At 44.0% G+C, this 18,498-nt stretch overlaps 1 protein-coding gene across 4 annotated transcripts in view; it reads left to right on the forward strand.

Annotated features, from left to right (window-relative positions):
• NEDD4 (NEDD4 E3 ubiquitin protein ligase) overlaps window positions 1-18,498 on the forward strand; it is a 1,922,401-nt gene that overhangs the window by 1,376,489 nt on the left and 527,414 nt on the right. For all 4 annotated transcript variants that reach the window (XM_085644133.1, XM_085644134.1, XM_085644131.1 and 1 more), the window contains one exon: window positions 13,532-13,761. In XM_085644133.1, coding sequence (XP_085500259.1) covers window positions 13,532-13,761 — 230 coding nt within the window. The remainder of the gene's footprint in view (window positions 1-13,531; window positions 13,762-18,498) is intronic.

The following is an 18,498-nucleotide window of genomic DNA, read 5'->3' on the forward strand; positions in this document are numbered from 1 at the left end:
GTGTCCTTTTATAGTCACAACTTTGAAGGATTTAGCTCAAAGTAAGCATCAGATCTGCATTTTCTCTGTTATCCCACCAATACTCGATCTCCTTCATTAAAAGTATTGTTCTTGGCACATTGATGCTTGTCGGCATATACTTTCATCTTTTACTTACGGCATAAGTCTGTTTGACGAAGTTAACATCTGTTCTAGATCTTTTCTTGGTCCATTGTGATAGTTTGATTGTCGTGGCTCTCCCGAACATCAGGACGGCAGGACTTTCACGTGTCATAGTATGAGGAGTCAAGCTGTAAGCTTAAGGAGCAACATGGAGAGCTGACTTCAGATCAAGCTTCTCCAAATTAGCGTACTGGACAGCCTTTTTAAGTGCGGTCATAAAACATTCCAAACCGTCATTTGCTTGTGGTTCAAGAGGTGTACTTTTCTGATGCTTCCCAATGAGGTTATAAAGAAAGTCTCTGAATTTTTGACTGTTGAAAGGTGAGCCATTATCAGATTTTAGAATCGAAGGTGCACTTTATGTTGCAAAAATGCCACACTACTGCTAAACTTTCTTTCTCCGTTTGTGAATAGGCATGTTCAGTTTGTGACAAACTTCTGCTTGCATATGCCACAATATGCCTTTGAGCATTTGGGTGTACACTATGTTGGGCAAGGATCGCACACAACCTGCCGGGCTTTGCGTCAACAAAAACCTTTGTATGAAGCTTCAGATCAAAGAAGGCAATATTAGTGGCGTCTTACTCTTGAAAGCCTGTGGCAGCAGGCTGCTGCACAGGAAAAGGAAGTTGTCAGTGACTCCCACAGGCCCTATTGGGAGGATGGGCTCCTGTACTGAGGCCAGAGACCCCAAACCTTGGGCCACCAGGTGAAAGGTAGAGCCTCAGCAGTTCAAAGAGTTTCTACTTAAATTGACACATGACATTCCCCTAGCTGGGCATCTTGGCCAGAGAAAAACATGGAATAGGCTAGTCAGCCACTTCTACTGCCCAAACATGTCTCAGAAGGTGAAGGAGTTTTGCAACTTCTGTACCACCTGCCAAGCCAGTGGCAAAGCCGGTGGCTACCCAAAGGCTCCCTTAATTCCACTTCCAGTGATTGGGTTACCCTTTGAAAGGGTGGGAATTGATAGTTGCGGTCCCATTGACCCTCCAAATGCATCAGGGGCAGATTTAGGCTGGTAGTAGTGGATCATGCTGGCAGGTACCCTGATGCAATTCTCCTTAGTACTACTACTGCCCCTGCATTATCTAGGGCCCTCATTTGTATCTTTGCCAGAGTGGATTGCCCGAAGGGGGTGGTGTCAGACAAAAGTACAAACTTCATGTCTGGTTGCCTGAAGCACTTGCAGAGTTACCTTTAAGTTCACTACCCCATATCACCCACAAACCAATGGCCTTGTTGATAGTTTCAAAAAGACATGTCCTTTTGCCATGCCTGCTTTTCGCTTACAGAGAAGTGCCACAGAAGAGAGTAGGGTTTTCCTCCATTTTAACTTCTGTTAGGCCGTCCTATGAGGGGACCACTTTGTCTGGTTAAGGAAGGCTGGATGGGACCTCTCAAAGAGCCTTAACATGATATTGTGGACTGTGTACTAGGCCTACGTTCCAGGACGGCAGAGTACATGGGAAAAGCAACAAAAAACATAGTGGCCAGCCAAGAGCTTGAAAAACTCTGATATGACCAAAAGGCTGTATTGGTGGAGCTCCAACCAGGGCAGTAGGTGGGAGTGTTGGAACTTGTGGCACCTAGGTCCCTCCAGGACAAATGGAGTGGACCCTACCCCTTCCTGGAGGGGAAAAATGAAGTCACCTACCTGGTGGACCTTGGCACTAGCAGGAACCCCAAGAGGATCATCCATGTTAATCGCCTTAAACGTTTTCATGGCCGGGATGAAGTGACTACGCTGATGGTCATTGATGAGGATCAAAAAGCAGACAGTGAACCTTTCCCTGACCTCCTCTCCAGCAAGGCTAAAGATGGGTCCGTGGATGGACTTGTCTACTCATACACACTCTCTGCCCACATAGCAAGCCTACTGCACTCAAGTTCTGCAACAGTATGCTGGCCTCTTCTTCTTAACCCCTGGACGGGCACCCTGGTGTGCCCATAATGTTTACACTGGAGACTGCTTGCCCGTCAAAACTGTGTTAAGGAGAGCATCAAAACTGAAGTAAGCATGATGTTGGAGTTAGGGGTTATTGAACCCTCTAACAGCCCCTGGGCTAGCCCAGTGGTTTTAGTCCTCATGCCTCACTCCAGTGGTGGAAAACTACAACTGAGGTTTTGTGTGGTCTACAGAGGTCTAAATGCTGTCACAAAGACACCCCGTACCCAGAGCTGATGAGTTGACAGATTGGGGGCAGCTAAGTTTCTCAGTACCTTTAACTTCGTGTCACGGTACTGGCAGATTGGCCTAACCCCAGGAGCCAAAGAGAGAAAAGCATCATGGACCGCATATGAATATTATCAGTTCACTGTTCTGCCCTTTGGTTTACAGAATGCCCCTTCCACCTTCTGAAAGTTATTGCAGCATATCTAGATGATATCGCTGTGTATAGCTCCACCTGGCAGGATTACCTGATCCACCCTGGGAAGGTTTTGCTGACCATGCAGACTGCAGGCCTCACTATAAAAGCATCCAAATGCTGGATAGGACCGGGCACAGTTGTATACTATCTACTTTAGCCTCTGTAAGCCAATTGGGCACCCACTGGGCTCACTACACAGTGTACTTCTTTTTAGTACACTATATAGAGAGCCATCTTCCCACAATGAGCTCCATCAGGGGATAGATTTCGAGGCATGATGGTTGTGTTCTGGAGGCTTGGGTGTCGAGGTCTGGTCCTCCTGTTGCAAAAGTAGGTTCATTCTGAACGGAAAAGTAGGTACATATAATGGTCGACTGCTACAATTGGCCGTGCTATCTGGGTTTTGTGGGTGGGACTACATAGGGATTTCTACATTAGGGGATGTGCTGCGGGCACAGCCCTAAAATCCTTTCAGGATCTTCAACAAGAATATCAAATACCTAAAACTAAATTTTATAAGTATCTCCAATTTCGACATGCTATCTCCCCCAGCATTTCAGAGATAGAGGCTCTCCCCAAATGTAACCCTATCGAAGCCAAGGTGTTTATGGGTGACTTACACGGCCACAAAATCACAAAACGTTATCAATCATTGGTGACAAATAGCTCTACCACGCTGGACAAACTTAGAGAAGCATGGGTGTGTGATCTTAGCCAAATTGACGGGGATGATTGGGCGGATGCGCTCGCCTCCCCCCGCGGGGCGGCGATAGCAACAAATTTGCGCCTTATCCAATTCTAATATCTGCACCGTGCGTACTACACCCGAGTCAGGTTCTGGAGGGCGGATATGGTGTTGTCCCCGGTGTGCCTGCAGTGTGGTCGGGAAAGGGTCCCTTTTTCATACGATTTGGCACAGCACAGCGCTTACGAGGTTTTGCCGGGGGGTCTTGACTTGCCTTGCAGAGGTATTGGGGTGGGAGCTCCCCACCTCACCAAGATTGGCAATTCTAAACATCATGGAGGGTATTGGGGGAAATATCTATAAAAGGTACCTTGTTGCTGCTGGGGCTTACTCTGGCCAAAATAGATATTGCGAGGTTGTGGAAGGCATTGGCCCCACCTACCGTAACGGCATGGAAGAACCGACTGGACTTCTGTATGGGCCTGGAGATACTAATATTTAAGGCCAGGGGATGCCGATGTGTCTGTGCCTTCGCTGTCACATGGAACCATCGGGTGAAGGTGAAATCATATAGTTCATATGAGACTCATTTCTTGAGGTGGGCGATGTTGTGGCAAAAGAGACATAGCAGTGGAACAGTGCAAGGGGGAGGGGGGGGGGCTCAGTATGTTCATGTTGTTTTGTTCCATATAATTTTTATCTCGATAATATGTAAACTAAATGTTAATACCAATACTCTGTGGTGTATAATATGGCGGTTGCCTTTTGTATTAAGGGGCTCTGCCCTGTATATGATTAGTGACACAATAAAATTTGTTTAAGAAAAGTATGTTCATTCTGAATGGAAAAGGGAACAAATCTAAGTATCGCTGTGTCCGATCATCCGAGCCTAGTCCCTACAGCGCATCATGAGACAGCAAGGAATCAGAGGAATAGGACGGAACACATAGTGGAGATGAAAGTCACACTTCGGATCGAACGCATCTACCAGGGAACCCTTCAATAGATACTTCATCTCCCAGAGAACGTTCAGTTGATACTGGAGGGAGCAGAGCAGTGGGCACTGCCTGTGCTCCAGCGTAGTGAAGAGATCTACTCCGGGATGCCCCAAAAATTGAAGACTGACGAAACTACCTTCAGGTGAAGCCCTCACTCATGGTCAGCAAGTTGGCGCAGACTGAAGGCATCTGCAATCACATTTAGGCAACCTGCTAGATGGTTTACCACTAGTCAAATGTCATGAATCTGAGCCACAACCATAGCCTCCGTGCATCCTGACACTGATAGCACAAGCCCATGTTCCACTGCTTATTCACGTACCATCTTGTGATTGGGTTGTCCATCTACACTTTTTGACTAACTATGGAAGGAAAGCAGCACCTTAAGAGCCAGGCGCATGATGTGAAGATTGAGGTAGTTGATGTGATAACCACTACTCCTCAGAGGGGACCAAAGTCCTCTGATCTCCGACGCACCCAGATGACCACACCAGACGAGGGAAGATGCATCAGTGAGGATCGGAGCATCGGTCACCACCATGGCTATAGCCGGAGGGCAGGAAGATGTTGTGACTTCAGCCACCACGGCAGTTTCAGTGCTACTGCATGAGAAATATGAACCTTGTTCAAAAGCATTCCTGTGTGCCACACCCGCTGGTAGAGGAGGTGTCATTGCAGCGCCCGCTCTACTTCAATAAAGAGCTGCCTTTGAAAGCACTGGAGGTGTGACTTAGAGATGTTGACTGAAAACACCAGGTCAGGCAGCAGACACCATGGACTGAAGATGGTCTAAGAACAGCAGCATGAAGGATGCTTTGAGTGGCCAGTCGTCGAGGTACAGGAAATCAGAGACTCCCCAGACCTGCAAACATGACCATCAAAATCACCTTTGTGAACCCACGATGCAGAGAATTAAATCCGAATGCCAGGACAGCTAATTAGTAACGGGTGGAATCTATCTTAAAACTTAGGGAACTGAAAGATCGGAATATGAAAGCACATGTCCTGCAGGTTGAGCGACACCAGTCGGCCTCCATGTCCCAGAGCTATCAACAAGTGAGCTAATTGCACCATCTTGAGCTCCTCCTTGTGGAGGAAGAAATTCAGAATGCACAGGCCAGCAATGGGACAAAATTCCAAGTCTTTCTTGGAAACAACGAAATCCACAGAGTAGCATGCCTGTACTATCTCAGCTGCTGGCACCATGTCCACTGCACTTTTGAGTAGCAGCAGAAGAACCTCGCTGTAAATTGCACATAAGATCCCCAAAGATGGCTGAGTAGAGAGGAGGAATGAAGGGAAGAGAGTCCTGAAACTGAACGGCGCATGGGCGTTATGAAATGTTTTATGGAACCAGTGTTCCATATTAATGGACTACCATTGTTCAAAGTGGTAGGACACCCTTTTCCCTACAGACCACGTGTTCTTTCAGTGGTAGCCTGTAGCAGTTTAGCAGGGAGTGCCCGGGAGAATGGAGAGGACATATGTGCTGCTGATGTCTGCAGTTCTTTCAACCTCACACCCTGTGTACTGCAAAAAATACTCATCGGGCAGCTGAACAGGCTGAGAGGGTTGATGTCTCTAAAAGGCCATGCCCAGGAAGTAACGCCAAAATGTAGGGTCCTTTGAATTGTCTTGATGTGGAGGCCCGGTCTCAAGCCCGAGCCATGACCCACCCTTCTTTACAGCACTGCTAATGCACTGTACATCCAAAATAGCCTGGTCACTAAAGAGACAGGTGCTATCAAACAGATATATACATTAAAGATGCCAGATCATTCCCTGAAAAAACAGTGGAGAACATCAAGGCATTGCTGCAGATGGCAAATAAAGAACGCACTGATCAGGCCATTGAGTGATTGTGTGCAGAGCACAGCATACGTTTCCTCCTACAGTCCGTCATGCACAGCCTCCTCAAAATGGACATGAAGATGCTGGGAAAGTTGGGAACACTTAGTTGAGATATGTTATGGGAATATTGACCAAAAGGCAAGTTGCATTAGTTGAGCGAAGAGAAAGAGTCCTGAAAACAATCTCTTCTTTTCGAGAGCTTCACTTTTCTTCAACACTCTATCCTTTGAAGAGGTAGGAAAAGATTCAGGAATGTGTCTTGGAGATAAAAATGCCTACACCACAAGGCTCGCAGGAGACAGATACACTGTGAAAAATGTTGAGTCTTCAGGAGTAGGACAGCTGGAAATTGTCAATGAGGATATTAGACTTGATTTCTTCAACAGGTCATGACAGATCAAAGACTAAAAGAGTCTTGCACAATTACTTAGTAGGGGAAGCCACCTCCTCAGTAATAGACCCCGAAAGGCAATCCAGATCAACATTAGGTGACGTGTCCAAACCACTAGTATTTTTAGGTATAAATAGCCCCCCACATCAGTTATCATAGGGGGAATCAGGCAACTAGCTTCACTGCTGTCATCCTCTTGATAAATCATAGAGGATGCCTGAATCAGATTTGAGTCAGATCTGAAAAACAATTCTCCTTGCCTTCAGAAGTCCATCAAATCATGATTCTGGTCGAAAAAGAGCACCATCAGCCCTGAACGAATTACAGTTGACAAGTCCACTGGTGAAAACTGAGGTGTGGATTGTGCAAAGCAGAGGTTAAAAGCCCCCGCATGGCACAAACCAGCAAAGGTCACAGTCCAATAACGCAGAGTTGGCAGGAGGTCCTCTATGCTTCATGGGCCCTAAATTGCATCAGAGGACCTCAGGCTGATGGAGAGGAGAGGAGAGAACAGTTGCAGATTAAAGCCAGCATCGTCTGGGTGGAGTATTCGCCTGTTGCAGAACTTCTTTTGGCAGCACCTGCTTATTAACTACCGACCCTGGATCCACAGTTGTCGCTGAAGTCAAGGGAAGAGGGTGTAACCACCAGGCAGGAGATCTACTTCGGGTCCTTGTATGACATTGAAAGACCGAGGGATCTCTCCTGCTCTGTCTCCTGGAGGACTTCTCCTTGGAGGATTCTCTTTCGGAGCATTTACCAGGTGAGACATCTGAGCAGGACCTAGGACAACACCTAGAAGCACAGTGGTGCTGATTTCCCCGATTTTGGCCCAGTCGCATAAAGAATTTGGCCTTCCTTGGTATACATGCAGCCCCACTTATTGGTTTTGGAATTGTAGTGCAGCCTGAGACCCCACAAGTAGGTGTGGATGTCCAAGATCAACATCCGTTTGTTATAGGAGTGATAAGATTTAAAGAATGAAAGCTTTGGATGGGACAGTGTACTGTAAACAATGTACTGTTTAACCTCTGATTGCTAAAGTTCCCTGGAGAGCAACTCCAGATCTGTAATCAAGGGTTCTGAAAAGAAGGAACTGATGTTAGTGTGCGTGGGTGGCTCCTTATGCTGCTCTAGGAAATATCTCGGGCAGAGCCCAGACCCAGTGCAGAGTCACCGCATAGAAGCACAGGAGAGATGTTACAGCATCACCAGCACATACATTCCTAATCTATTTATCTTCACCCTCTTATTCAGGAATGTGGGTGGAATACAACAAATCAGAAAAGATATTCTTCCAGCCAACCGTATGTTCAAATGATAAAACTGTACACAATGGGCAATAAAATCTTGCCTCCTTGAAAACATGTCTACCATGCTCAACCACGCACATACAGGCTAACGTCTCCCTTTAAACAGTGGGATAATGCATTTCTGCATTTTTTTTTAAATCCTTCAATCAAATGATACTGTATTTCTCTTAGCATTCAAAAACGGTGGTAAAACAGTTCCTTGACTCAGTTAACGCTTAACCACAGTCAAAACACAACCCTTTGTTCTATCCCTCGTGCCACAGTTAAATATAGTCTCTTTTCTAAAGAAAACTTTCAATGCCTCATGATAAAGGAGAAACCTGAAACTAATCTGGAAAAATATTGACACATAATCTGGAACTAAATTACTGTTTATTGCCCCTGCAAAAAAGGTGCATCCATAATGGCTGATTAAACTCTGTATGGGTTTAAAATAATCTGAATAGAACATATCCCCAATTATTCCTCATAAGAACCCAAACTCTACATTTTCCCCTGCTGACAGTCATTCACATTTCCTTTAATGTCACAGAATGGCATGGATTTCATTGCATGAAAAAATGTCTTCTTGTGCAAACGAATTTGAGAAACAGAAGTTTCTTAGGCTAATCCAAAGTGTATATTATGGTTGTCAATAAGAATTTATCATAGACTCCATTATCTTCCTCCTTCTTAACACCACCAAAGAGCTGATTGCTGCAATTCTAAGACTCATTACAAGGAGACAGGGTCCCAAGAGAGGAGCTAGAATGATTGATAGGGATAGAGAAATAGTAATCAAAAAGTGAGATTCACCAAGCAGATGATGTTTGAGTGGCAGGACCTTGACCTGCCCATCACAAATACACCAATGATGATTTATCCAACGTATGTTGGACAGGTTTCACACCTAAGACTAGGAAGAGAATTGGGTTTAAAGAGCCACTATCTAGTCATCTCGTGGTGTGTCACAGAGGAGACTGATATCCTAACAGTCTTTCTTTTCTGCATTCAAGTGGGTAGACTGCATAGAACGGATAGAGGGGAAGGTGATAAAAGAGTAAAAGAGACTGGTCAAGGAGTAAGACAAACATGTTCCTAAAAGCCTTCCTTCTTTCCATTGGAAAAATTATGACATTTCTAGGTTGCTTCCTGCTGTATTGTTGGTTTATTAAAATGAATGAGAATCTATTAACTCCAGAGATTTCTATGCATGAAGTGCCACTGTGCAGTGTTGAAAGCCCTTGTGATGGAACTGTATAGATGACTATGGGCAAGGACTAAAGGAAATTCCAAATCAGTTGTAAGGACCCATCTCAGATGCCAGAAATGTTGCTGTTTATGTTGATGAAATGACTGTACTGTAAGGCCGGATATCGTGGTTGGAAAAGATTTTAGATCTACAGACCAAGTGTATCTAAAGGTGTTGAGTACCCACTAGCAAAAATATGTAACAGATATGACCCTGGAAGTCAGAATCAATACAAATCTTACAGCTGCACAGTACAAGGCAACAGCAGATGTACAAGTGCTCTAGCAGATAGGTTAATCTCAAACAGTGGTGAAGCAAGCCTTATATGAATCTTTCAGTCTCTTGGTTGATATTCCTGTTTAGTTATATTGTGTACAGTGGTTGATGATGGTCTGCTGAAGGCTCGCTTTTTTCATGTATTATGTTAGAAATTATCTCATGCCTGGAAAGGCTTTGCTGTAGGAAGTTAACGGGTATCTGTTGGCCCTTTCTGCCATTCGTTATTTGCCAGATCAGCCTTCATTATTCATATCGCCTGTTGTCTCTGATGTCGCAGGGTCCATCCTACTACGACTATGCAAACTGGGCTACATTCAACTTCTTCAGTCAGTGGTAGCGATGGCGAACAGTAATAGGTTTCACTGGGAGGTAGTCTACAGGTGCTCAAAGCTCAGCACGCAACAAACATATGTCTGTATAATAACTGACTGTCCACGCCTGTGCTTGACTTTCAAGGAGAAAAGTACTTTTAATGCACACTAGAACTTAATGCTACACATAAAGATATTCACATGATGCAGTTTTAGTGTCATGGCACTTAAAGTGGGTTTGCGCACCCTCCTGCTACTGACCACAGTTTTTCTTATCTTATGGTCAAGGTGGTTCCCATCACTGGTCAGTACTCTGTATGATTAGGCTCATGTTCAGATTACCGTCATACTCTAGTATAGGTGCACAATCTTAAACTGTTCTTTCTTGGTTCTTACCCATGCGTCTCACAGTCCATTATGAGGTTTGGTACTTTTTTGGTGACTTTCCCGCTCCTGGAAGTTTTCTCAGTCATCACTTAAGACCTGACTGCTCAAGCCTGCAGTCCTCCTCAGTCTCCTCATTTGCTGTGCTGTGTAATCTTGCTGCACTAGGGAAGAGATGGATCTTTTTCATGGCTGGTCCAGTGGGTGCTCGTTGCAACCACGCTCAAGCTGTTTGAATCAGTGAGGCCTAGCACTGCTAGACTCGAAAACAGGTGATGGCTCTTCACAAGCCTCTCAGTTACAGTGTTTGAGCGTATCTTCAGGCACATTACGGTGGTGGTTGCACAGCAGCACTGGGTTATTCCACGACGCTGGCTGTTGTAATGGCTACGTCCAAATCACAGATTCACAATTCAGGCGCATTGGGTCTGGACATGCAACAATCTTCACAGCTTGGAAACAGAGGCGCAGTTCACACCGTAATTCTCAGTTTGGGCACAGTGTCTGACCCTATGCCACAACCTTCATGATCCCGTCATGATCGCACATAAGAATCTGGGGCCCTTTGACTCCAGGGCACGCAGATCACTGTCTCCAGTCCTCACTGTCTGCTGACCTACCGCACCGGGGGTCAAGCTGCACCTCACTCTTACAGTGATGGCAGGCTCCTTCCCTCCTAGCAGATAGGCTAACTTCTATGCACTATAAGATATATAATCACTTCTTGCAGCAGGATGTGGAATCAGATGATGTCCCTTTACCTCTGGGAAGCTGGCAAACAGGCAGACACCAGCTCTGGTTGCACATCAGTCCTCGGAGTATTCTGCAGAGCACTCCCTCCCTTGGTCATAGTTAACTTGGAACTTTTATACAGCCAAAACAGACTCCAAATGTGGATCCACTATATACACTTTCAGAACTGGGTTGGTTCCCCTCGCAAATGTCCTCTTAGGTCTGCTTTCCAGTCCCAGCCTTTGTGTATAGTGATGCTCCACACAGCAGGATGCCTGGAGTATTCACAACAGAGGCACAAAGTGGTGTGAGCTTTTTGAAGCTGGCTCCCATCAGCCATAAGTATGATCAGAAAAAAGACAAAAGGCTGACCTCACCTAATGGAACCCTTGCACCTTAGACAGCAGGGACTACAGTCCCACCCTCAATCCCACCATTCACCAAATGGCAGTACTTCTGGATAACTAAGGATGACTACTGGCAGCTCCTCTCAGCAAAAAGCCTAATAGAATTTCTTAAGGAGTCTTCTCCCCCTTCAGTGTCCAGGTTGCCTCCCTTGAGCTTGAGCTTCAGGGATGTGAGCAACACTTTTGTAATGTCTGGGAAAACAATGTCATCTCGATCTTGTGCTGTGTGTCAGGTTTAGGGTGTCCCAAAATGGACCTCAAGACCCTTCATTACTCTGGTTCATTCATGTATACACACCACGCATGTGCTACTCAGGCTATACACTCAAACATGCAGAAAACACACTTGGGATGTTAGTTTGAGGATCCGAATTCTCACATAAAAGCAGAACTTTACACAAGTGGACCAGAAGGGCCCCACTGTAGGAACACCGATAAAAAGGTATGGTCATAACTGTTGATTCACAAACATAATACGTTGCCCCCGCCACTTCATGTGCTAAACCCTTGACAGGTACAGAAGTTCACTATCTGTATGATGAGGTCACATTGGGAACACCAACGTTGGTCACAGGACAGGTCCAGGATCTCACTCATGTCAAGGTAAATTCCAAGGCCTCTGCGCACACACTAGATCAGTGAGAGGATAGTGCCAGAATTAAAAAACAGGATACCAGATACACTCATTCAGGCACTGTGAGTAGAGGATCACCTCTCCACACCATTCCTGTCTCACACCAAAATATTCAGGAAAGCCTCAAGTGTGGCTTATGGTGGTTGTGGTTTATGGTTGGGCTTGTGGAACGATTTAGTATGTTAGATATAAATTGGAGGTAGTCACAGGTTGAGAATAGGTTCAAGAGAAGGTTTACAGTACAATACCATTGAGTCTATGTGTTGCCAACCAAGTTAGAATTCGGCAGACATTCATGAGCAAATAATTAATCCCATTGCAGTTGGTTTTGGTGACCAGTGAGTTTTGGTAAACCAGTGTGTGGAGCAATGCAACTAGAGTATTTAAAAGATTAGTACCATGGTATTCTGCCATTGTCAGTATTTTTAGATTAATGGGGGGTATATGTACTGGAATCTGATAGAGAGACATCTAGCCACAGATTCCTTACCTTAGAATTATTCCCAGGATCCAGAATTTTTCTCACGAGCAATACCCCTGCTGGCTGGTAGGTGGCATAGTTCGGCTCCGCGTGCCTCATGAACTTCGCTGAAAGTGACTCGTGCAGTGCCTATATAGGCGCCTAGGGCTCTAGGGCAGTGCGACCGGTGCCACCGCACCAGGTGCTGCCTTCCTGGGGGTGCCGTGTTTGCAAGTTTATTATGTTTTTGAAGCACCTGCTGCAGCGTTTCTTTCCCCCAGCAATTACCAGGCCTCACAAAAATGCCAAGATAACTTGTGTGATTAATTATCTTCCTGGAGAGAAATCAGTGTTTTGTATAGTTGAGGTTTTGACTTATGTGCAGAGGGTTAATATGCCTGCTGCAAAGAATGTGTACCAAGTAGATTACAGAGTGCATATTATGTAAACAGATCAGCAGGTTACTGCTTTTATAAGAGACATCCTTTTGTTACTTGCAAATTAGACCTTAAAGTCCTTATATTCAACAGTGAGCTATTAACTGTCATCATAGAACTGCATACACACTGCAAAGTATACATTAGATTATTGGTTAATGTTGCATAAAGGTAATTTGGCTAGAAATCGATTCTTATTTTTAAAGAAAACTCCCAACTATGCTGTTTCTTTTTCGACTCTGAGTTTGTGCTTTTCCACACCAAGCACTCTTAACCTACATTTCCTACCAGTATGGATGACATGTGACTCCTACACTTGTAGTCCTTTGGCTTATGTAACATTTCCTATACACTGATTTACACACGTATGATTGATTGTCTCTGTGTAATGTGTGTGTGATACAAAGTGCTCGGACACCTTACACTGGTATGAGTGGCGCTATATAACTAATTCAATGCATCTGACAGTGTGGTTATGGAGACTTGGTCACTGTTAAAGGCTGCTAGTGAGAGAATCCGTGGTGGAGGTGGTCACTGGGGGGGTCCCCAACAAACATTGTCGCACAGGGCGCTACCAGCACTAAAGCCGGCCCAGCAGATTCAGTTAAGAAATATAACATATGAATCTGAAAATGTAAGGTGGCAGTTGGTAAAATTGGTAATCTTTCATTTATTCTTAGAATTAGGTGATTTGCTCCTGTGCACACAATGGCCCAAATACTTTCTAGCACTGGCAATTCTTTGGTCCTGAAAATTGCGCATTACCCGTTGTTTGCTTATATTTATAGGTTGTATGTTTTTCATATTCATGTTTATAAAGTGTGTGTCTATATATATGTAATATATTATATATTTTCACCTTCATGTGCTTGATTTCTTGACAGACTGATATTCCGAATAGATTTGATATGAAGCTGCGGCGCTCAGCACTTTTTGAAGACTCTTATAGAAGAATCATAGCTGTCAAGAAAGCGGATGTCCTCAAAGCGCGGCTATGGATTGAATTTGACAGTGAAAAAGGTCTGGATTATGGAGGCGTGGCCAGGGAATGGTTCTTCCTAATCTCCAAGGAAATGTTCAACCCTTATTATGGACTCTTCGAATATTCTGCCACGTAAGTAATAAGAGTCCTGAACAAAATATCAAGCATTATACTTACTTTTGCTGCATTTAAATTGTTGTACCTTAGTCTTGTGTTTTAAGTACATGACCCAAGCACCACTCATTAGTAGGGGGCTCATTTAGGCATGGTTACGTTTAGTATCCTAACTGTGTTGTATTCCGCGTCTCAATGTTTTTTGTTGTGGCCAGTGCCCACCCACGATCAATGTTAACAAAGCGCTATTTTCCAGTGAAGACATATATGCAATTAAAAATAAATATGCCCCATTAATAGTGATCAGGCCTCTAATGCAATTTTATCTCACTACACCAATTTAACCTCTTGCATCTTGGCTTTGGAAATACCTTCACCCATAATTTGGAATTTGCCGTAGGATTTTTCTCCACGAATAACTTCATAACTGAAGAAAAGATGGTCAACAAGTTTTTATAGCATGACAGCCTTTTATTCATTTATTGTCTTTTTAACCATGTAATTGCCGAGGCTTTTCAATCTCAATTCTGAGCCCATTTTTGGCAATTTGGGGTACTTTAGATTTAGGCCTCCATAGCTGTTTTTGCACGTATGTATCCATGACAACTTTGGATCCTTTTTTTCCTAACATCATGGGTATTCTAAGGGTAGTCAGGATTTGTGGATTCCCGAGAGAGGACCAAGAAAATAGCCAAAATATAGCAAAAGGTTTTTTTTGGGGGGGGGTCAAGAGATTGGGGAAAAAAGGAGTGTGGGGCCCACCCTGGAATTGGGACATGCCTCCATCCCTGTAAAGGCCCCAATAGTCTTTCTGCTCAAGAGGAAGGGGGGCCAAAAGCTCACTAGACAGCAAGGAAATCGTCCTAAAATTAAAAAGGAGTGGTGCGAGGGAGCCTATCCTGTTATAAGCTCATGATTCCACCCTAAAAAGGCCCCAATAGGCATTCTTTCCAAGGAGGCAGAAAGCCATGGGAATTGTAAAAAAATATAAAATGGGAGGGTGTGAGGGCACCTTACCCTGGCATCAGGCCGTACCCACACCTTCAAATGGCCCAGCTGTCTTCCTGCCCCTTCCCTCATGGGTAGAAATCCCACTAGATCGCAGGGTATATTTATATACCTTGGCCTCAGCAGTCTTTCTCCCCCCTGAGAAGGAAGGGGTGGCAGGTTGGTGTGTTTAATCCCAATCTGTCTACACAAGGGGACTACTGAGTGTTTTGATTGCGCCTATCAGATAGTACAGAATCTTCCACATGGTAGCCCAACACCCGCCGCAGTCAAAACACTTTAACACAGCACCTTTAGAAAAGGGTTTTATTTTACAAAATGCAAGGACTCTCGCTCTTTTGAATAAGACTTGGGGTTTATTTTACCTAATGCTCTCTAACAAAAGCTTTCCCAGATGTCAAATGCAGAAGGTTCAAATACACAAAGAGATATATATGTTTATATGCAAGCAATAATTTAAATGCATGAATAATACTGATGAATAAACAAGCAACAAATAATATGAGATAAGACTCAAGCAAATATACTGGACGTCCTGCAAGAGATCAGAAAGCTATATATACATCAAATGAGTACTTTGTAGGTGCACCTTGACTCACTCACACATCACAAAGAAAACACACTCACTCACACATCAAATGATTACACCCATTTGCTCGCATCACAATGGCAATAATCAAAACTCAATACATCACCTGGTGCAAAACACTGCATCTCAAACTGGGGAAGTAAACAGCCGTGATTGAGAGCGTCAGCAACCAGGGTTTTCTCCCAGATAGACGCGTCCGTCCTCGCTCGGATTCCAAACTCCCGGTTTCCAAGTTCACAACCTTCAGCTTTAAACACACTAGAAGATTCGGGAAAGACCTCCCCTTGGGCCAGATGAATTTTACCAGAACTGGCCAGGTTCCAAGCAAGCATTCCCACGGCAGAAAGGAGCTCTCACGTCCCCTTCTTCAAATCTCGCATGTTCCAGCCTCTATCTTGACGAAGCTCACAAGGCTTTCAGAATACATAAACAATCCCTCGCGAAAACAGAAAGACCTTGAACGTTAATAACCCAAGCAACTTGCAAGCGCTGCTGTGCACGCAGAAAAGCTGAAGCAAGGCAAAGCCAGGAAAAAAGGATGACATGAGGCCATGTCAAAGCCAATAGTCATAATTCTCATAACCCAAACAACTTGCAAGTGCTGCTGTGCACGCAGAAAAGCTGAAGCAAGACAAAGTCAGGTAAAAGGATGACATGAAGTACTGCTGCGGTCAACTGCGCATGTTGTTTCCCAACTATAAGTTGAGGTTGATCCACTTCAAATTGTTACATCCTTTCTACCGCACCCCTAAGCAGTTGTACCAAATGTGAATTAGATCTGACTCCAGCTGCTGGATATGTAGGATCTCACCTGCAACTTTCTTACAGTTGGCTAGGTCTTGTCCATCGATAGCAAAATACTGGGTTGCCGTATTTATCACCATTGGGGATATTTTGGGAATATCACTTGAACCTACACCCTTATTATGCATACTGGGATGTGTAAAAGATGCTACTGCTGCTGGCAAAACGCAGAGTAGCCATGCATTGGGGATCAGCTACAGCCCTGGCAGTAAATAGCTGGCTAAAGGATATTGCCTTTTGTCATACCAAACTATCACTGTTTTGGAAACTAATGCCTATTACCTCCAGGCCCAAAGACATCTGGGAGCCTATGTTGACCTGGCTTTGAAATAGGGAAGAGGATAACAATTAAGAGCTAAGCATTACCGCTAATGTTGTAGCAGAAGGGATCGTTTCGCCTGTTCGCCCCCCCTATGCACACTGGTGAGACTCCCTCAGTTGAAGAGTGTACTGTGATAGATTGTGTATAGAGATTATGTTGATGTTACAAAACTCTGATTCTTTAAGGCATAAGCAATGTATATCTGTACATGTGGACCAACCTTCGGCACTGACCTGCTGTTAAATGTTTAGTTGTTCAATTATGTCAATTAATGGCACCAAGACTGGTGCGGAACATTGAGGTATATATTGAAAGATTGTTATATATGAACATATCAATAAAAAAAGTTTAAAAAAAATATTAATACATGTCCTGAAGATTACATCATATGTCATGATACCGGAACCATCCTATGCAGCTAAAGCAAATTCTAAATTCTTGGTGCAGCTCCAGAGAACGCTCTATTGTACTCTCTCTTCTTGTGGAAGAATGGGGTTTTCACTAAAAGATTTCTGGCACTCCGAGAAAATCTGCTTCCTCCAGATATAATAATGTTCTGGGCTAGGTACATTGGTGTTTTGTAGTGTGTCGCTTTGTGTGTGATACATGCCATCTATAGTTGGATTCTTGCATCATATGGCAGCCAATTCAGAGCCTTCAGATGCTGAGTGATGTGGTCAAATTTTGTAGAGCCTGTTATGAGTCTTGCGGCCACACTGAAACAAACTTTTAGTGGAGCTGTTGAAATCTTGGATAGTCCTGATAAAGTTATACATCTGTATTCAATTCTTCAGATGACTAATGCCTGGACTGACGTTTTAAGGTATGATGTTTCAATAAATGGTTGCAGTTTTCTAAGATCGCTCCAATGGAAGCAGGAGTTGTTTGCCATCGTGTTGATGTGGGTTCGCATGTGTAGGTTGTTACCCAGATTAATTCCTAGAGACTTGGTTGAGTCCACTAGTATCGGAGTGCAATTTTAGCACAGTGATCATCTTGGTCCATTCCTTTATTACTGAAGAGCTTTTAGGGGGCATATCAAAAGAAATTCAGTTTTTTGCGAGTTTACTTTAAGATGATTGCTTGTTTAACATTGAATGGTCATCTTTAATGACTAGTTCATCTTCTTGATCTTCCAGCAACACAATCTTAATATAAATCTGTGTGTCATCTGCATACATGTGGTACTCCAATCTGATTAGGTTTTGGTAAAGACAGTTTTTGATTCACCAGAAATCTTTGTGATTTGTTCTCTTAGAAAGATTTAAATCATTCTAGGATGGTTCCTGATAATCCCATCCTATTTTCAAGTCATTCTAGTATTCTGACATGGTTTACAGTGTTGAATGCGGACGAAAGGTCAAGAAGAATTAGAAGACAAATTTCATTACAGTCTAGTGCAAGTAGGACGTTATCCACTAAATGCAGAATTTCTGTTTTGGTACTATGACCTGGTCTGAACCCTGATTGGCAGTCATCCAATAGCAGGAATTCAGTAATGTGTTGGCTCAGTTTTTTTTTTTAATGATGGGGATGATTTGGCCAGTTTTTAGGCAGTCTGTTAAGGATCCGTGAGACAGCGAAGCATTAATAAACTTAGTCCAAATGGGGATTAGAATATGTTTTTTTTTTTTTTAAATGTTATAACTTTTTTTTTTTTTTTACAAAGCCTAAGAGACCATACATTAGAAGAACATTTCCATTAGTACATCGTGGAGCGACCACAGAGGATCAATAGCAGTATGTTCATGAGGGAGTAAAGAAGAAATTTACACATCCAGCAAACGTCTATTCACCCATATCCAGCCCGCTGTACTTTCTCCAGGGCGCCCACACTCTTCCCCATTTTCTAGCACATCCCCTCCTTTTATACTCTGTTTCTTTGGCCTGCTGACACCAATCAAGATTACGTTTCCACTCCTCCAACTGCGGAGGTATAGGCGTCCCCCACCCCCTAACAGTATTACGCTTCGCAATTCCTGATGCCAGAGCCAACCATATTCCCACATATCTGGACCAGTCAGATTCACCT

The sequence above is a fragment of the Triturus cristatus genome, chromosome 3_1 (genome assembly GCF_964204655.1).
Source record: "Triturus cristatus chromosome 3_1, aTriCri1.1, whole genome shotgun sequence".
Classification (NCBI taxonomy): domain Eukaryota; kingdom Metazoa; phylum Chordata; class Amphibia; order Caudata; family Salamandridae; genus Triturus; species Triturus cristatus.